General features: G+C 37.6%; 1 protein-coding gene across 1 annotated transcript in view; it reads right to left on the bottom strand.

Annotated features, from left to right (window-relative positions):
• Nucleotides 1–22,134, bottom strand: part of CFAP61 (cilia and flagella associated protein 61) — a 551,989-nt gene that overhangs the window by 346,689 nt on the left and 183,166 nt on the right. Inside the window, exon 13 of the mRNA XM_036245530.1 lies at nucleotides 1,943–2,069. Coding sequence (XP_036101423.1) covers nucleotides 1,943–2,069 — 127 coding nt within the window. The remainder of the gene's footprint in view (nucleotides 1–1,942; nucleotides 2,070–22,134) is intronic.

Here is a 22,134-nt window from a genome sequence, read left to right as displayed (position 1 = left end):
TACGATTCAAACTGCAATCCTTTGACTCAGATTTTTTCTTTAGCTCTACATCAATGGTTCTCAAATATTGTGACCTCAGGACTCCTAAGCCCTGAGGACTCCAGAGAGCTTTGGTTTCTATGTATATATCACTGTTTCCTGTATTAGTAATTGAAACAAAGAAAATTTTTAATTTTTAAATTTTTGTTTAACTTAACTTAAAATTTTTTTTTTAATTTGACAAAATATTTTGAGAACAGTAAGTAGCATTGTTTCATATTTTTGAAAATCTCTAGTGTCTGGCTTAATGGGAGACAGCTGGATTCTCATATCTGCTTCCATATTTAATCTGTTACAATATGTCTTTTGATTGAAATATATGAAAAAAAATCTATCTTTACAAAGAAAAGTAGTTGGAAAAGGAAGAAGTATTTAAATAATCTTTTCAAATAATTATGGATATTCTTATTTGATGTTCCACCAAAACTCAACAATTGTATTAAAGATTACAATCTTTAAATGTGGAATCTGAAACCATATCAGGGAACTTTGTATATACTACTACATTAAAACTCATTGGTCTACTTTGCCCTTTGAATCTTTTACCTATGCAGGATTTTGTAACATCATGTATTTTTTATCAGGAAAATATTGGTCTACCAAGATTATGCAGATTTTTCAAATGTTAGCCTATTTAATTATAAAATAGCAAAACATCACATTCAGTAATATCACCATTAGATGTATCAAAAAAGTCTGTTAAATATTAGGAAGCTGTCAATCCCGCAATGGCAGATGCTGATTTTCTAAAATTCGAATTTTTTTCTTAAAAGCTTGAATTTTTTCATAGGGGACAAGTATTGTCAGTTGTTTTCTTGGAGTAACAGGCTCACCGTTTTCTTTTTGTTTGTTTGTGTTTATATCTTTTTTTTTTTTTTTTTATCCTCACCCAAGGACATTTGTGCATTTATCTTCAGATAGAGTGGGAGGAAGAGAGGGAGGAAGAGAGCAAGAGAAACATCAATGTGAGAGAGACACATCGAGTGGTTGCCGCCCACAAGACCCCAACTGGGGCCAGGGACAAACCTCACTGAGATATGTGCCCTTAGTGGGAACCAAACCTGGGACTCTCCAGTCTGCAGGCCAATGCTCTAACCTCTGAGCCAAACCAGCAGGGCTTTTTTTAAAAAAATGTCTGCCAACTACCTGAGACTGAATAACCATATTTTGTCTGTCAGCTGTTCTTTCAAGTAAAAATGGTATTCTATGAAAATGCCAGCTGTGCCAGCATGCAATTCAAACAACTGCTGAAATGGTTTTCCTTGAAATAGCCAACATGCTTCAGTCTGCAGTTAGAACAGCTTTATGCGCACTTTTCATTTTGCCACATAGAATATTAAAAATATTTGCACTCAAGGACGAGAACTCAAACTAACAATTTTTACTGTTTCAAGTGAAACTGGCTTTGTCTGTTGTGTGTGTGTGTGTGTGTGTGTGTGTGTAATTGAAAGGTCTATTGAGATAGATGTAGACTTATAAGCAGTGGTAAGAAAAATACAGAGAAATTCTTTTTACACTTTGCCCAGTATCTCCTAATGGCAACCTTTTACAAAATACTAGTATAATATGACATGCAGGGAACACACATTGATACAATTGTGTGTGTATGTGTGTGTGTGTGTGTGTGTGTGTGTATTAAATTCTGCACAATTGTATCCCCTGTGTAGGTTCATGTATGTACCACCACAGTCCTTGGGGTCACCAGTGAGAACAAGCCTCACTTGCTTAAACCTTAAAGTTTCCTTCTTTTTCTCTCTTACTGCCACCTTCAAACACCATGCTGCTCCCCACCACATAATTCTCCTGCTGAGGGCCAAGGAAACTTCAGGTTGAACCTACATGGATCATAATGGTCCCATAACATGAGGAAAAGGAAGCCAATCTGGTCATAACAGGTACTTACAGGGTCTCTGCGAGCCTTATTGTATTGCTTTAAATCCTCCAATATGCTTTTATTGAGCATGAGGGTGCTGACGAGATTTTCAACACCAGAAGTATCCGATAAATTGGCTAATCTTATATTAATTGTCCTAGGTAAAGATAAATACATTTTTTAGGTTAAAGTACCAAATATGTATTCCCCACAAAATGGACACAGAATTGTAACATACCACATTTATGTAAGATAATCAGTAAAATATCTTTATATAGCATTGGGGTTTTCTTTCATTGTAGGAAACCTGGAAAACACTTGTAAAAAAAAGTACAAAGGACAAGGTAAAAACAACAAATAATGTCATTAACCTGAGACAATACAAAGTCACACTCTAAATTCATTTAATTAAAAATGTTCAGCCCTGGCCAGTTTGGCTCAGCGGTTAGAGCGTCAGCCTGCGGTCCCGAGAGACCCGGGTTCGGTTCCCGCTAAGGGCACGTACCTCGGTTGCAGTTTGTCCCTGGCCCTGGTTGGTCGTGTGGGTGGCAGCCACTCGATGTGTCCCTTCACGTCGATGTTTCTCTCTCTCTCTCTTCCTCTCTCTCCCTCCCTCTCTATCTGAACAAAACAAAAAATGTCCTCGGGTGAGGATAAAAAAAAAAAAAAATGTTCAGCACCATGCTTTATTTCACATTTACTTCATACATAAAGCCAAATTTTTCAAAGTTTTAAAGTATGTTAAGAAGTTAAGAAATTACATTAAACCTGAGCTGGCTTCATGAGTTTTAATTCTTTTTATTTTATTTTTTATTTTTTGGTTAATCCTCACCTGAGGATATCTTCTCCATTGATTTTTAGAGAGAGTAGAAGGGAGGGAAAGATGGAGAAAGAGAGAGAAATATCACATCAATATGCAAGAGACACATTAATTGGTTGCCTCCTGCAGATACCCAAACTGGGGATGGGAATAAACCTGTAAACCCAGGTATGTGCCCTTGATCAGCAATCAAACCAATGACCCTTCAGTGCATGGACCAATGCTCTAACCACTGAGCGATGCCAGGGCATGAGTCTTAATTCTTGTAATTTTATCTTTTATTTTGTATTTTTACGTGAAGTCAAGTAAGATAATAGAGCATATCCAGGGGCTTGGAGCCCTGGCTCACATGTGGTACCCACCTCCCACCATCACACCATGATGGGTTCTTTCCCATCTGTTCCCTTTTCCTGGCACACTGGGCCCTATGGGGCTTCCCGACCCTGCCCCATTATTGCTGCTGCCCTTTGCTGGAGGTGACAACTGGGTTTCACATGCTGGGGAGGCCTACATTCAGCCACCATGCTCTACCTTGAGTGGGATTCTGGACATGGGTAACAGAAGGATAGGGGATCAGATGTCCCATGAAGTGTCTAGTCAGAGCATGGTGATGGCCATCCCCACCTGGGGCAGGCAGTGCCACAGAGTGTTCAGCTGGCAACTCAGCATGGACCTCTTCCCCACCCCCCACCCAGGTACTTTGTGAATCCCAGTGGAGAGGTTGACAGCTGTTGGGGATGCGCTTTGGAATGGTGGGCCCATGGAAAGGGGAGAGGACTTCCCTATCTTATGCTAGAACCTGCATTTACATTTTGTAATGAGTCTAGCATATTATTTAGCTGGTCTTGCACTGAATGCTCTCAGTCATTTAGGTATTATTACTAAATTGGACAGTGCTAGTGTTACTAATGTTAATAAAATGTTCTAACCTACTTAACTTTTCAACTTTAGTATTTGGTCTTAAATTTTAGAGCACACTCCCATATTATGGACAACATAGCATATTTGCAAAGAATAATCTGTATCTATAATTAACTTGTATAAAGATTAAAAATTAATATCACCTTAATATTTATGAGCAATTTTTAGGTGAAGAATAAGAATTTGGTTCTGATAAGGCCACCTGATACCATAATCTGGTTCAGATGGATTAGAGATGTAAATGTAAAAAACAAGACCACAAAAGTACTAGGAAAATACCCAAGGTAATTACAAACACATGTCCACACAAAACCTTGTTCATGAATGCCCACAGCAGCATTATTTACTATAATAGCCCCAAAGGCAGAAAGAACCCAAATGTTCAACTTCTGAGTGGATAAACAAAATGTCAGCCATAAAAGGTAATGAAGTACTGGCACACAACATGGATGAAGCTCAGTGAAAGAAACCATATACAAAGGTCACATATTGTATGATTCCATTCATATGTAATGTTCAGAATAGGCAAACTTATAGAGACAAAATAAGTTAGCAGCTGCCAGGCGGGTTGGGAGGAGAAAAGAATAAAAATGCATGCTTAATGCATACAGAGTATCTTTTGGGGTGATGAAAATATTTTGGAACCACATAGAGGTAATGGTTGCACAACTTTGTGAATGTACTAAAACCCACTGAATTGTATACTGTAAGTGGTATGGTATGTGAATTATCTCAAGGAAGCTGTTAGCAAAAAACATATAATATTTATGAAAGTTGAAAGGGAAAGGAAAGGGAAATGGCAACTGATTACTTACATACAAGCTAGTGTAGCAATGTAAACACTAGATAAACTAGACCATTAGATGAAAAGCATTATGAAAGAAAATGTTTTTTATTTAATAAAAGTATAATGTTGTGTGTCAATTATATCACAATAAAAAGGAGTTAATTATGTAGAGTGTATATCTTCATTTTGACCCATCAATATATATTCTAAATACCAATTATATATTTATAAAAATTCATGAGGAAAATATGATGATATCAAATCTGTAGAGATCTAATAATATAGCTTTAGTACATTAAAGTAAAAATTCACAGAATTATGAGAATTTGGTTAATTACCATCATATTGGTAAAGTTTAATAAGTCTCTCTCAGAAACCAGTATTAAACAAAAGATTAGATCCTGAATCTCCCAAATGAAAACAACTTGGGTATCTAATAGTTATCTCAATCTTGTTCCAAAGCCCCCCACCAGCTGTCTTTCCTGTCTTAGTTAATGGCAACTCTATACTTCCAGTGGTTCCAGCCCAAACCCTAGGCTTCATCTTGGCTCCCTTTCTCACTTCCCTCCCAACAGTATGTCTGGTTGGTTCTCCCTTCAAAATGCATCCAGACTCCAACCAGTTCTCATGCTGACCCCAGCCACAACCATCTCTTGCTTAGCTTGTAGCAGTACCACCCTAATGTGTCTCCTTGCTCCACCTTTGCCTTGACAATCCATCCTCAACAAAGCAGGTAGAGTTATACTTACAAAACACTAAGTCAGATCATATGACTCTTCTACTCAAATCCCAGGAAAGCAGGTATCCTTAGCCTCCTTTATGCCAAGGACCCCTCTTTTTAATACATAAAATAAAATATGTAGGATTACAATATATGAGCTTCATTACTAACGTGATTCAGTAGTGGTCTAATAATGTTGTGTAGATGAGCATAAACCACAAGTAATATGTGTAGATACATGCAAATCCTGGAATATAATAGGAAAATCATTTCAATTTAAGAGAAGGCTATAGGTGCTACTGATCTTACTGTGGTTTGTTGTCTATTTTTACAATGGAAAGATATGCTAAATTTCAATTAAAGCTTTGTGAAAATAAAGATGGTCCAAGTTTAAGAACCGCAGTTATGATTCCCATCTCAATCGGAGTAAAAGCCAAAGTCCTTTTGGAGGCTGGCAGCCCCTCCAGGACTAAGCCACCTTCCCCACACTTTTCTTTCCAGGATCTCTCCTCCTGACTCACCTCCAAGTAGTTGGCTTCTTGCTTTCCCTTCTTCCCTCTTAGGCCTCCCTGCTGTTCCTCAAACATTCCAGGCACACTCTCTCACCAGGAGTTCTTCCTGGGAATTCTGCCTCCTCTACCCCAAATATGCAAGCCTTGTTCCCTCACCTTAACATCAAGTGTTTGCTCAAACTTCACCTTCTCAATGAAGCCCTTCCTAACCCCAACCACACCATTAAAAATTTGGAAACCTCAGCCCTGGCTGGTTTGGCTCAGCGGTTAGAGTGTCGGCCTCTGGACCAGAGTCCGGGGTTTGGGTCCTGCTAAGGGCACGTACCTTGGTTGCAGTTTGTCCCCGGCCCCATGGGGTTGTGTGGGTGGCAGCCAGTCGATGTTTCTCTCTCTCTTCTTCCCTCTCTCCTTCCCACTCTATTTGAAGATAAATGCAAAAATGTCTTTGGGTGAGGATAAAAAAAAATTAGAAACCCTGGCACTTCCATTACCTGCTCTATTTTTCTCTACAGTACTTCCTACTTTCTGTTTATTTTGTTCATTGTTTGTCTCCTCCCACTAAAATAACATGTTATGAAGATAAGATTTTTGGTCGCTTTGATCATTGCTGCTGCCCTCATGGCTAGACTAATGCTTGACATGGAATAAGTGCTCAATAAATATTTTTCCCATATATAATAAATTCTACAATAGGGTTATGAAGAGTGTTGTAGGAGCCAGGAGTGTTAGTGAACATGTAACATGTCTGCATGTCTCTACTGTGCTATCCTTTGCTTTCTGGGATGTGGCTATCTATCCTCTCACAAGGTTTGAAGCTCAGACCACATCATGGTTCACTCTGAAAAGCTAAGCCTTTTTCTTAGCCTGCAGTAGTGCTCATAAATGTTTAATGGGATGTGGGGGCTGTTTCATTGCCAGATATCACAAAAACGCAAACATTATTTCACCAGTTTGTCCATAGAAATCTATTGTCAATTAGGAAACACAATCATTTGGTGTTATATTGTGAAGCTCTCATCTCTGCTATTTATATTATCAAAAAAAGAACACTTCACAATTTTCATTTGTTCCTAGATGTTCAGGGAGAGGAATGGGCAGTAGCAATATATTTGTGCCCTGTTCTAAAGCTTCACTGTCCAATACGAGAGCCACACCTGACTAGTGAGCATTTGAAAGGTGAATGAATCTCTGAATTGAGATGTGCTGTACATATAAAATACTCATTAAATTCTAAAGACTTAATACAAAAAAGAATGTAAAATATCTCACTGATACTTTTTTACACTGATTACATGGTGAAACAATAATATTTTGGATATAAAGAAGTTAAGTAATAAATATTACAGTTAACTTCACCTACTTATTTTTTTATTTTTTAATCAGTGTGGCTATTAGAACACTTAAAACTACATATGTTGCTAACTCTGTATTTCTATGGTCAAAGCTGCTATTGCCTGGCCTCTGAGAGCTATTTAAAAACATTTTTTTTTTCTCAGTTCCAAAAGCAGAATGTAGGTTTACTCTACAGGTCAGCTTTTCACTGGGGGCTCTGAGGCAAGTTGCCTGCTTACACATCAGTTGCTCAGAACAGTAGCCCAACTGCATTGTCTTTAACTGAAATGAGAATGATGGAGACCTGTGGCCAGCAAAAAGGAAATACAAATGTGGCAATAGGTATGTGGTGTCCTAATTGTTTTTATATAGCAATTGACAAGAGCATCCAGAAAAAGTAAAAAATGAATATGCATAAGAACTAGATTTCAATTAAAATGCATTCCTTAAAAATCAATTATTAAAGTGGTTTTATTAAGGATGATTCAGTCAATGAGTCATAAATATTGATGACACATCTACTGCATGCCCAGTGTGTTCTGGATGTTGGGGACCCACCTGGGAACAAGACAGTCCATGATTCCTGCCCTCCAGGAACTAATCTTCTTTTGATTCCAGAACCATCTTCTGAGAAACAAATCTGAAATCCCTCAAAGTTTTACATGATTTATATGAGGTAGAAATGAACCAGGAGTTATAGAGACCTCAGAATATATTTTAGCTAGTGAAAGCCCCTCAAAAAATAAAATGACTTCAAAACAAAATTGTAAGGATGTTAAGTATTCTACTCTAAACATGTGTGATCCTTAGTTAAATAAAATTATCCTAAAATATATATATTGACATTGTACACACACACACACACACACACACACACACACATCAAAAAGAAACAATATTTAGCCCTGGCTGGTTTTGCTCAGCAGTTAGAGCATTGACCTATGCACCAAAGGGTTGTGGGTTTTATTCCCAGTCAAGGGCACGTACCTGGGTTACAGGTTCAATCCCCAGCCCAGTTCAGGGTCATGTGGGAGGCAACCAATCAATGTGTCTCTTTCACATCAATATGTTTCTCTCTCTCACTTCCACTCTATCAAAAAATCAACGGCAAAATACCATCGGGTGAGGATTAACAACAACAGCAAAAGTAGTTATTGTCAAATTAGCAAGCAGTTATCTTTATTTCTTACCATATTTTCAGATAAATCACAAAGATTAAGAGTATTCATTGAGGGTTTATCAAATGATACCAAGCCTTCTGTGGAATAAACTTTTAATGTGCTAAATAATTATCTAAAAAGACATAGTCTGTTTTGATGTTTATATACTATAATTAAGCCTGGCAGAACTGCAAAAGATTGTGAGGCTCATTAAATATACCTAAATGTAGCCTGACTTTCATCTGTCAATAAGAAGTTTTTGGTCCTCATTTTTTCATTATAACCTCTCTAGGCTTCTTCCTGTGTCCTAGGACATATAATCAAGAAGGAAAACTCCCATCTCCCTCTACCTGTTCTCATGTCACCTTACCTAACCTTCTGAGTAACGAGGATGGTTTAGTTAGTCATTCTTGTCTTAAGGTTTCAGACATGGTTCAAAAGCCACTTGAGTCAGGAAGAGAGAGATTAGCTGCGGTTTTCCTTATCTATCCACATAGCTTCCTCCATCTACATAAAAAGTAAGGTCTTCTGAGGGCATCTTGCATGGGCCTCTCTTTTTTCCTAATCCTTCCCTGTAGTCCTTCACTTTTCCAGGTCACTTCTCTCTTACACTTTCTCTCTCTGATGTATCTGAATGACCAAACTCCTGATTGCTCAGGAAATGTCACCTCTCCAGAAGAAATGATGAAGCCTTGCTTGCTGGGTCTTGAAAGTTCACCCACTTCACAACAAGGAGAGTTTTTCTTCTCCTGTTTTTGATAGACACTACTTCAAAGGGCAGAGTTCATAGTAGTTACTGAGACTTCACATTTAACAAAATAGAAAGTTGTACATAAAAGTAAAAAAAAAAAAAAAGACTCAACAGTTATTTTTAAACCCCAAATTGAACGAATGGATTGTTTTAGACATCTAGAAGTATATGTGTAGTCAGTCTTGCAGAATACAGGGCAATTGTTTGATGCCAGTAAATTAAAACAACATAATGCAAAGAAGAAAAAGTAATTTGGGTCTTTCTGAATTCCAAAGGAGTGATCTGTGTAATAGAACATAAAACAATTCAACAGTTACAGTATTTCAGTTTAAACCAAAATACAAAACAAAACAATAACCATAAAATAAAGTTTCCTATCAGGTTCTATTCAAGGAGGCTGAGTAAAATCCAGAAGCACTGATATAACTAAAACACTCTCAATAATGACATAGGCCTGCAATAGGTATAATGATGACCAGTTAGGAAAAATTTCAATAGGGAATTGTCAGAAAATAAAATTCAAACACTGAGGGAGGAAATCATTCAAACTTGAGCTACCTCAGAGCATTTTATTTACCAAACATAGTTGTCAATTGGTTGTATGATTTCACGTAGCAGTAAATATTTATTCATAGAAAATAATTTCTAGCACAATAAATATTAGTTGGATAAAAAAGACTGGGACATATTCCCCAAAATTAAAAATGGCAAATTTCAGAAAAGCATGATTTGGAAGGGCAGGAAGATGGACTGAATATTCAGTTCATCCAGATGTGCCCTTCACTCGTGAATAAACAAGAAGGAGGAAAAATCAGTGTGAAGGTTAAGATGGACAAGCAAGATAAAAAGGAACAAGAGTCATTTATACCACATTATAAGCTCATATTAAGTTTGGAAACATGCTAGAAGTCACAATATAAAGTAAAACAATATTTTTTTAAAAAACACACATTTAGCTTATACAAATTTAAAATAAAAGTTAACACAAATATTAGAAAAATGTTCTTTCCTCAAAGACCAGAAGTCACGTAAAATGAGAGGGGGCCTTGGAGAGGCATTTGTTCACAGAAGAGGTAAGGGCAGCTAACACTTAAATGAATGATGTGTCCCAGCTCACCAGAATGGCCAGAGGCCAGGTGGAAAACACAAATATCATTTCCCAAGGGAAAAAAAAAAATAAGAATGGTTGGGAGACCAGAACATGAGCTTATGAAATTTGAAGTAACCAAACTTAAGAGCAAGGACAATTCATCCCAAATGACAAGGAAAGGGAAGCATAAAGAATTAAAATGGCAATAAGTAAGTATCTATCAATAATAACCTTAAATTTAAATGGCTTAAAGGCTCCAATGAAAAGACATAGGGTAATTGATTGGATAAGAAAACATGACCCATATATATGCTGTCTACAAGAGACCCACCTCAGAACAAAAGACTAACATAGGATGAAAGTGAAGGGATGGAAAAAAATCTTCCATGTAAATGGAAATGAAAAAAAAAAAAGCTGGGGTAGCAATACTCATATCTGACAAAACAAACTTCAAAACAAAAGCCCTGACAAGAGATAAGGAAAGACACTAGATAATACTAAAAGAATTATTCCAAAAAGAGTATGAAATCACCCTGTTAAACATATAAGCACCCAATATATAAACACCTAAATATATTTAAAAACTCCTGGAGGATTTTAAAGGAGAGAATGATAGCAATACATCACAGTAGGGTACTTTAACACCCCACTGACATCACTGGATAGATCTAGACAAAAAATCAACAAGGAAACAGTGACCTTAATTGACACACTAGATCAGATGGATTTAATTGATGTTTACAGGGTATCTGTAGATTCTATTACATTTTGAAAATGAAATGTATTTTAATAAACACTAGCTTTATAATTACACTTTTTTGTCTACACATATTTGGGACACCCTGTATATGCACCCCTATGTTCATAGCAGTGCTATTTATGCTAGTTAAGATCTGGAAACAGCCCAAGTACCCATCAGTAGATGAGTGGATAAAAAAAGCTGTGGCATATATACTCAATGGAATACTATGCAGCTGTAAAATAGAAGGATCTCTATCTTTTGAGACAGCATGGAGGGACCTGGAGAAATAAGCCAGTCAGAGAAAGACAAGTATCACATGATCTCACTTATATGTGGAATCTAATGAACAAAATAATCTGATGAACAAAATAGATCCAGAGACATGAAAGCGTGGCACAGACTGATGAATATCAGAGGGAAGGGGGGAGGAGGGCAGAAAGAGATTAACCAAAAAATTTATATGCATATGTGCATTACACATAGATACAGATAATAGGGTGGTAAAGGCCTGGGATGGGGTGGGAATTGGATGGAGTGGGACAATGAAGAAAAAAAGACAGTGATATCTATAATACTCTCAACATAAAGACTTTTTCCAAATTAGCCCAGCTGGTGTGGCTCAGTGGATTGAGCATGGTCCCAGGGACTGAGAGGTCTTGGTTCTATTCCTGGAAGGGGCACATGCCTGGGTTGTAGGCTCAATCCTCAGTAGGGGGCATGCAAGAGGCAACTGATCAATGTTTCTCTCTCACATCGATGTTTCTCTCTAAAAAAATCAATTAAAAATTAAAATTAAAATTTTTAAAAAATATATGGTATGAAAGTAGTAGATGTGAATGTCCTGTGCCTATGTGGCTTCCTCCCTCATCTCTTTCCCCAAGGGGCCTTCCCTTTGTATCCCTGCACTCCAGCATTTCTTCTCCCCTCATTTCCTTTACTCTTTACATTTGCCCATATCACTTACATACTATATATTTTATCTCTTCCCTTTATTTATGTATTTTTCCTCTCATTAGAATGCAGGCCCAACTGGAATGGGGGCTGGCAACACTGCACGGTCAATATTATGTAGGATGAATGAAGGGGATATGCGGGGGCCTCTGGGAAAGAAAGCTTGCACCTTCAACCAGCTCTCTCCCTCTCTGCAGTGGTGCACGGAAGGCAGCCCAGAAGACAACAGTCTTTTGCCAATGTGATGGAAGCCAACATCAGGCTATACTGATACCAGGGAAAGCCAAGCAGAAAAAAGGAAAGAGACCAAGACCCCAAAGATTCAAAACCTAAAGCCCTGCTTATCTCTCGGTTATGAGCCAATAAATGCCCCATGGTTGAACCAATTTTGAGTTGGGTTTTCTTTTATTTCCAAGTGAAAACATTCCCACTAACACCTAAGTTTTGAAATTTATAAAGATGACTTCAGAAAACCACAGGTTAAAGGGAGGGTGTGGCCCTGGCTGGTTTGGCTCAGCGGTTAGAGCTTTGGCCTGCGGTCCAGAGAGACCCGGGTTCGGTTCCCGCTAGGGGCATGTACCTCAGTTGCAGTTTGTACCCGGCCCTGGTTGGTCGTGAGGGTGGCAGCCACTCAATGTGTCCCTTTCACGTCGATGTTTCTCTCTCTCTTCCTCTCTCTCCCTCCCACTCTATCTGAACAAAAAATGGAAAAATTTCCTCGGGTAAGGATGAAAAATGAATAAATAAATAAAAAATAAAGGGAGGGTGTGTATGAAAAGAAAAAAAAAAATAGAACTAGATAAAGAAATTAAAGCATTATTTGGTATAAGTAGATAAAAATCTACCAGACTGTCATAATTCATATATGCATTCTCATAAAATCTATGCAATACAGAAGGGCCTTAATACCTCAACAGAAAACAAAAGGTTTAAAGTAGGTGTGACTTACATGGCTATAGAAAATCTGTATTTGGAGTTGAGAGACAATCACAGTTCTTTTCTACTAAAGGATATATTCAATAAAAGCAGAAGCACCTCCAGTTCTTCTCAAGCTTTAATGTGCATACAAATCAAGTGTAGCACTTGGTAATACAGATTACCAAGCAAATGCAGATTCGCAAGGCCTGGGCCAGGGCTTGAGATTCTGCATTTTAGCAAATTCTCAACGGATGCTGCTGCTGCTGATCCCTGGACCACAGATGGAGAAGAACAAAACTGCGTATGAAATACAGAACTCTCCTTGAGTAAAGATGAGGTGACCTTAAGAAGGGAGCCCCATGCTATGGGGCAGAAAGTTGCAAGAGGGCATGGTCCATGATGATTTTTAGAGCTGCGAACCACTCCTGGATGGTATTTTTTGACATCGGGACAAACAAACCCTTGTAAAGATTCACTAACAACTGAGTATGAGTCCCAAGAGGGCATGTCACAGAGCCTCACCACACAGGGTCCTGCTTACAAAGGATGCTGGCACTGCAACTGGACCCCTCCTGCACCCCTGGTCAGGTGCAGGTGTCAGTGCAGGGGAGAGATTATGTAAACATCTTGAATCTTTTCGAGCATACTATGCGGAAAGGGAGACAGAAAGGGAAGGCACCGTGAAGGCAGTCCCACTCTGGGAAAAAATGATGCAATTGACCCATTTGAGGTCTAGCTAGACTTCTCTGAGGTCACTCCCACACTCACATTTATGAACTTCATTTTGTGAGATATGAAATTCCCTGAAATTCATTGTTCGACACCAATCAATTTTTAAAAATCCTCACCTGATATATCATTGGCAATTATGCTCTCCCATACAGTGGGTACCTTTCCGTTTTGATGATTGTATCTTTCGCTGTGCAGAAGCTTTTGAGTTTGATGTAGTCCCATGTGTTCATTTTCTCCTTTGTTTCTATAACCTTAGGTGATGTGTCAGTAAAAATTCTGCTGCGTATGATGTCTGAAATTTTGTTGCCTACAGTCTCTTCTAGGATTTTTATGGATTCATGAGTTACATCTCAGTCTTTTATCCATTTTGAGTTTATTCTCATGTAGTGTGTAAGTTGATGGTCTAGTTTCATTTTTCTGCAAGTAGCTGTCCAATTTTCCCAGCACCATTTATTAAAGAGGCTGTCCTTACTCCACTGTATGCTCTTGCCACATTTGTCAAATATTAATTAAGCATATTGCCTTGGGTCCATTTCTGGGTTCTCTGTTCTGTTCCACTGGTGCATATGCCTGTTCTTGTGCCAGTACCAGGCTGTTTTGATTACAGCAGCTTTGTAGTATAACCTGAAATCTGGTATTGTGATCCCTCCAACTTTGTTCTTCCTTTTCAACATTGCAGTGGCTATTCAAGGTCTTTTTTGGTTCCATATGAACTTTTGAAGTAATTGTTCTAATTCTGTGAAGTATGCTGTTGGTATTTTGATGGGGATTGCCTTCTATCTATATATTGCTTTGGGTAATATGGACATTTTAATGATGTTAATTCTCCCAATCCATGAACAGGGTATGTGCTTCCACTTTTTTATATCTTCCTCTATTTCTTTTTTCAATGACCTGTAGTTTTCTGTGAATAGGTCCTTTATTTCTTTGGTTAAGTTTATTCCTAGGTATATTAATTTTTTTGCCACAATGGTAAATGGGATTGTTTGCTTAGTTTCTCTTTCTGTGAGTTCACCATTTGTGTATAAGAATGCCATCTATTTCTTGACGTTAGTTTTGTATCCTGCTACTTTGCCAAATTCATTTATTAAGTCTAGTAAAGTTTTGATGGAGTCTTTGGGGTTTTCTATGTATAGTATCATGTCATCTGCAAATAATGACAATTTCACTTCCGCCTTTCCAATTTGGATCCCTTTTGTTTTGTTTTTTCCTGTCTGAATGCTGTGGCTAAGACTTCCAGTACTATGTTAAATAGGAGTGGCGAAAGTGGGCATCCTTGCCTTGTTCCTGTTCTTAAGGGAAATGCTTTAAGTTTTTTCCCATTGAGTATGATGTTGGCTGTAGGTCTTTCATATATGGCCTTTATTATGCCTAGATATGATCCCTCTATTCCCACACTGCTGAGTGTTTTTGTCAGAAATGGATGCTGGATTTTGTAGAAGGCTTTTTCAGCATCTATTGATAGTATCATGTGGCATAATTGCCAATGATATATCAGATAAGGGGTTAAATTTCAATACAGATAGAGTGCTCATACAACTCCACAAATGGAAGACAAAGAATCCAATTAAAAAATGGGCAGAGGAATTAAATGGACACCTCTCCAATCAGGACATACAAATGGCCAAAAGACATATGAAGAAATGCTCATCATCACTAATCATCAGAGAGATGCAAATTAAAACAACAATGAAGTATCATCTCACACCTGTCACAATGGCTGCCATCAAACCATCAAACAACAAGTGTTGGCGACGGTGTGAAGAAAAGGGGACTCTAGTGCACTGCTGGTGGGAATGCAGACTGGTGCAGCCACTATGGAAAACAATATGGTGTCACCTCAAAAAACTAAAAATGGAACTTTCATTTGACCCAGTGGTCCCACTTCTAGGAATATACCCTAAGAAGCCTCAAACACCAATTCAAAAGAATATATGTACCCCCATGTTTGTAGCAGCACTATTTACAATAGCTAAGATCTGGAAACAGCCCAAGTGTCCATCAGTAGACGAATGGATAAAAAAGCTGTGGTACATATACACAATGGAGTATTACGCAGCTGTAAGAAAGAAAGACCTCTTATCCTTTGAGACCACATGGAGGGACCTTGAAAGTATCATCCTAAGTGAGACAAGCCAAACAGAGAAAGACAAGTTTCATATGATCTCACTTATTTGTGGAATATAATGAACATAACAGTCTGAGGAATGGGGTAGTCCCAGAGACGTGGAAGTGGGGTACAGACTGACAATCCCCTAAAGTGGGGGGGGGGTGAGAGATAAACCACAGAACTTATATGCATGTATGCATGAACAGTGGACAACAAACTGGGGACAGGGTGGGGAGGGAAGAGGAGGGGAAATCAGTGGGGGGAAAAGGAGAAACATCTGTAACAAAAATTAATTAATAATAAAAAATAATAAATTAAAAAAAAAAATCCTCACCTGAAGATATTTTTCCATTTATATTCAGATAGAGTGTGACGGAAAGATGGAGAGGGGGAGAGAGAGAGAGAGAGAGAGAGAGAGAGAGAGAGATGTGAGAGAGACACATATCGATTGGCTGTCTCCCACACGACCCTCATCAGGGCCAGTGAACCACAACTGAGGTATGTGCTCTTGACTGTAATCGAACCCATGACTCTTTGGTCCAAGGGTTGACCCTCTAACCACTGAACCAAACTGGCCAGAGCAACACCAGCCTTTCTGTAAAGAAGTACAAATATTGCCCTGGCCAGTTTGGCTCAGCAGTTAGAGCATAGACCCATGGACCAGAGAGTCCCAGGTTTGGTTCTCACTAAGGACACATACCTTGGTTGCAGTTTGTCCCCAGCCCTGGTTGGGATCGTGTGGGTGGAAACCAGTCAATGTCTCTCTCTCACATACATGTTTCTCTCTCTCTCTCTTCCTCCCTCCCTCCCTCCTACTTTATCTGAAGATAAATGCAAAAATGTCCTTGGGTGAGGATAAAAAATAAAAAACAGGAGAAGTACAAATATCTCTAAGATGTATGTAAGGTGTTAGCTTGCCCTTCCTTCACTTTTTTGTAGAAACATCTCAGGTCAGCTGGCTTTCTTCCTCTCATTCGGCCAAGCTCAGCTGCCTAAAGGGGGTGCAGGTTTGGGCTTTATAAAAGCAGAGGAAAGAAAGCAGTTCTCAGTATCATATTCCCTTTAGAGCTGAGCAATTCTGACAGGCAAAACTGTCATTTCTATCATTAAATGTATGATTCCTCTACGAAAGCTCTCTGTGCTTAGAATTTAAAGAAAATATCTTCCACTACAACACAGTGGTCCACTGTCATGTCCATAAATGGGATATTCAATGATGGTGGCAAACTATGGGCTCGAGGGGTGTCTTCCCCTACATGGCCAGCACAGATTCTCAAGTGGAACAAGAGTAACAGTACAAAGGAACCAACCACTACAGCACATGAACTGATGTGAAGTGGTGAGTAGGTTGGAGACAAAATTCAGAGAGCAACAAAGGGAGGTTCCTGATGAAGGCTCATATGAGACAGTGACAAAGATCATGATTTTCTAAAGTCATAAAAATGACTTCAGCTTGTGAGACTTTAATTTTTCAGTCAAGAACACAGGTATAGAAGATTTGCTCCAATTTCAAGTGATATTATAAACGAAGCTGACACTGCAAATGGTTATAAAGAAAAACTAGGGCCCTGAAGTAACCAGGACTAATATCTAGACAAATTTTATTATTTAAAAAATTGGGTTTAATTTTAATAAAAGCAATGCATGTTCATATAAAAAGAGAGAGTGTGAAAGAAAAGACTATAAATTAATTAAGCCACCAAGAAATAGATCACTGCTACTGTCAGATCCAAGACCTGTTCCTGATCGTATTGTCTGGCTACTCTATATCCCTAGTGAGTGTTTATTAATAGAGAATCCCAAGTCATAAGATAATGTCCCCAATACTTTACTTACAAATGCAGAGGGTATAAAGTACATTTTAATAAACATTCTACTTAAGTCATAATAAAACCTAAAATCTCAGTGTATACAAAATTAACTCTATTTTCTATTATAGAAGTAATGCATACCCATGTTTTAAAAAAAAATCAAACAGAAATAAACATATAAAAAGATGCTCAACATCATACATTATTATAGAACTGCAAAATAAAACAAGACACCTAATAGAATGGTAAAAATTCAAAACACTGACAACCCCAAATGCTGGTGAGGATGTAAAGTAACAGAAATTTTAATTCATTGCTGGAAGGAATGTGATATGGTACGGCCACTTTGGAAGATAGTTTGGTAGTTTCTTACAAAAATAAATACTCCTGTCATATAGTCCAAAATTGTGTTCCTTGCTATTTTCCTGAATGAGTTGGATACTTACATCCACAAAACAAAACAAAACAAAAAAAATCCCCTGCACACTAATGTTTATAGCAGTTTTATTCATAATTGCCAAAACTTGGAAATGAGCAAGATGTCTTCCAGTACATATAGATAAACAAGCTGTGGTACATCCAGACAATGGTATATTATTCAGTGCTAAAAAGAAATTAACTGTCAAACCATGAAAAGACATGGAGAAACTTTAAAATGTATATTACTAAATGTAAGAGACCAATCTATAAAGGCTATACTCTATATAAGTCCAACTAGATGACATTCTGGAAAAGGCAAATCCACGGAGGCAGTAAAAAGATTAATGATTGCCAGAGGTAGTGGGAAAGAAGAAAAGGGTGAACAGACAGAGCATAGAAGATTTTTAGAAACTACTTTGTATACTATAATAATGGATACATTTGTCAAAACCCATAGAATGTACAACAGTAAGAGTAGACCCTAATGTAAACTGGACTTTGTTTGATAATGATTAATCAATGTAGATTAATCAATGATAACAAAAGGTATAACTCTGATGTGGAATGTTATTTGTGTGTGGAGGTGGAGAGGGCTTTGTAACAACCCTTTGCACTTTCTGCTCAACTCTGATGTGTATCTAAAACTTCTCTAAAAAGTAAAGTTTATTAGTGAAAAAATCAAACATAACTGATAAAGTAAAAAACTAAGTCGCCACCTACACTCCTACTTTCTGGTCCCACTCCCTAAGGTATATGAAGTCAATAAAATCCTGTGTATCTTTCCAGAACTTCTATACATATGCAAGATAAAAAGTAAATATGGTGATGCCATGGTATTGTCCAACCCCTTCCTTTTAACTGAATCAACTGAGTTTTCACAGGCCCATACCAAGACACATAGTAATTAAAATGACAAAAAATTAAAGACAAAGAGAATCCTAAAGGCAGCAGAAAATAAACAGCAGGTTAACTGCAAAGGAACCCCCATAAGGCTCTCAACTGACTTCTCAACAGAAACACTACAAGCCAAAAAGAAATGACATGGAGTAATCTAGGTCATGAAAAGCAACGATCCAAGACTACTCAATCCAGCAAGACTATCATGCAAAATAGAAGGTCAAATAAAGAGCTTCCCAAACAAAATAAAAAAGGCTAAGGGAATACATTAGCACCAAACCAGCACTGCAAGAAATGTCAAAAGGACTGCTGTAATTAGTAGAAGATATAGGAAGAAAAATATAACCACACTAAACAAAAATGGCAATTAATAAGGACATATCAATAATCACCTTAAATGTAAATAGACTGAATGCTCCAATGAAAAGACACAAAGAGCTGATTGGATAAGAAAGCATGACTCATATATATGTTGTTTACAAGAGACCCACCTCACAACGAAAGACTCAGATAGGTTAAAAGTAAAAGGATGAAAAAAATCTTCAAAGCAAACAGAAAGGTAAAAAAGCTGCGATAGCAATACCCATAACTGATAAAATAAATTTCAAAATGAAAGCCATAACTAGAGACAAAGAAGGCCACTACATAATATTGAAAGCATCTATCCAACAGGAATTATAACCTTGAGAAACATATATGCACCCAATATAGAAGCACCAAAATATATTAAAAATATTCTGGAGTACTTCAAAGGAAAAACTGAGAGCAATACAATCAGAGCAGGGGACTTCAACACCCCACTGACATTACTGGATTGATCCTCTAGACAAAAAATTAGCAAGGAAACAGAGACTCTAAATGAAGCACTAGACCAAATGGATTTAATAGATATCTACAGAGAACTACACCCCAATACTACAGAATTCACATTCTTCTCAAGTGCACATGGAACATTCCAAAGATAGACCACATTTTAGGGCACAACCTGAGTCTCTACAAGTTCAAGATGATTGAAATTATATCAAGCATCTTCTCAGACCACAGTGGCATGAAACTAGAAATCAGTTGCAAGAAGAACATACAAAGACATTTGAACACATGGAAGCTAAATAGCATGTTATTAAACAATGACTGGGTCACCAAAGAGATCAAGGAAGAAAAAAAAAACTTCCTGGAAACCAATGAAAATGAAGACACAACAACACAAAATCTATGGGATGCAGCGAAAGCAGTTCTGAGAGGGAAGTTCATAGCACTACAGGCCTACCTCAAAAAAGAAGAAAAATCTCTAATAGACTATCTAACCTCACAACTTAAAGAACTAGAGAGCAAACAAAAAGAAAACCCCAGAGCAAGTAGAAGAAAGGAAATAGTAAAGATCAGAGCAGAAATAAATGACATAGAGACCAAAAAACAATTCAGAGGATCAATGAAACGAAGAGCTGGTTTTTCGAAAAGATAAACAAGATTGATGGACCCTTAGCTAGACTCACCAAGAAACAAAGAGAGAGAACCCAAATACACAAAGTCAGAACGGAAAGAGGAGAGATAACAACTGACACCACAGAAATACAAAAGATCGTTAACAACTACTATGAACAATTATATGGCAGCAAATTCGACAATCTAAGCGAAATGGACAAATTTGTAGAAACACATAGTCTCCCTAAACTGGATCAGGAAGAGATAGAAAACTTGAACAGACCAATAACAAAAGAAGAAACTGAAGATGTAATCAAGACTCTCCCAGCAAACAAAAGCCCAGGCCCAGATGGTTTCACGGGGGAGTTTTACCGAACATTCAAAGAAAAACTAATACCCATTCTCCTCAAACTATTTCAAAAAATTCAAGAAGAAGGAAGACTTCCAAACTTGTTTTATGAAGCCAGCATAATTCTAATTCCAAAACCAGAAAAGACACTACAAAGAAAGAAAACTACAGGCCAATATCCCTGATGAACATAGATGCCAAAATCCTAAACAAAATACTAGCAAATCGAATCCAGCAATACACCAAAAAAATTATCCACCATGACCAAGTGCGATTCATCCCAGGGATGCAAGGCTACTACAATATTTGCAAATCCATAAATGTGATACACCACATAAATAAAATGAAGAATAAAAACCACATGATAATATCAATAGATGCTGAAAAAGCCTTCGATAAAATCCAGCATCCATTTCTGATAAAAACGCTCAGCAGTGTGGGAATACAGGGATCATACCTAGACATAATAAAGCCATATATGAAAGACCTACAGCCAACATCATACTCAGTGGGCAATAACTAAAAGCATTTCCCTTAAAAACAGGAACAAGGCAAGGATGCCCACTTTCGCCACTCCTATTTAACATAGTACTGGAAGTCTTAGCCACAGAAATCAGACAGGAAAAAATAAAAATAAAAGGGATCCAAATTGGAAAAGAGGAAGTGAAATTGTCATTATTTGCAGATGACATGATACTATACATAGAAAACCCCAAAGACTCCATCAAAACTTTACTAGACTTAATAAATGAATTTGGCAAAGTAGCAGGATACAAAATTAATGTCAAGAAATCGATGGCATTCCTATACACCAATGATGAACTCGCAGAAAGAGAAACTAAGAAAACAATCCCATTTTCCATTGCGGCAAAAAAATTAAGATACCTAGGAATAAACTCAACCAAAGAAATAAAGGACCTATTCGCAGAAAACTACAGGTCATTGAAAAAAGAAATAGAGGAAGATATAAAAAAGTGGAAGCACATACCCTGTTCATGGATTGGGAGAATTAACATCATTAAAACGTCCATATTACCCAAAGCAATATATAGATTCAACGCAATCCCCATCAAAATACCAACGGCATACTTCACAGAATTAGAACAATTACTTCAAAAGTTTATATGGAACCAAAAAAGACCTCGAATAGCCACAGCAATCTTGAAAAGGAAGAACAAAGTTGGAGGGATCACAATACCAGATTTCAGGTTATACTACAAAGCCACTATAATCAAAACAGCCTGGTACTGGCACAAGAACAGGTATATAGACCAGTGGAACAGAACAGAGAACTCAGAAATGGACCCAAGGCAATATGCTCAATTAATATTTGACAAACTTAGCAAAAGCATACAGTGGAGTAAAGACAGCCTCTTTAATACATGGTGCTGGGAAAATTGGACAGCTACATGCAGAAAAATGAAACTAGACCATCAACTTACACCCTACACATCAATAAACTCAAAATGGATAAAAGACTTAAATGTGAGTCACGAATCCATAAAAATCCTAGAAGAGACTGTGGGCTACAAAATTTCAGACATCATACGCAGCAGAATTTTTACTGACACATCATCTAAGGCAATAGAAACAAAGGAGAAAATGAATACATGGGACTACATCAAACCCAAAAGCTTCTGCACAGCAAAAGATACAATCATCAAAACGGAAAGGCTACCAACTGTATGGGAAAGCATAATTGCCAATGATATATCAGATAAGGGGTTAATTTCCAATACATATAGAGTGCTCATACAACTCCACAAAAGGAAGACA

Source organism: Molossus molossus, unplaced genomic scaffold (assembly GCF_014108415.1).
Source record: "Molossus molossus isolate mMolMol1 unplaced genomic scaffold, mMolMol1.p scaffold_m16_p_6, whole genome shotgun sequence".
Classification (NCBI taxonomy): Eukaryota; Metazoa; Chordata; class Mammalia; order Chiroptera; family Molossidae; genus Molossus; species Molossus molossus.
The sequence above is the reverse complement of the archived record's forward strand: the minus strand, read 5'-3'. Positions and strand labels throughout refer to the sequence as shown.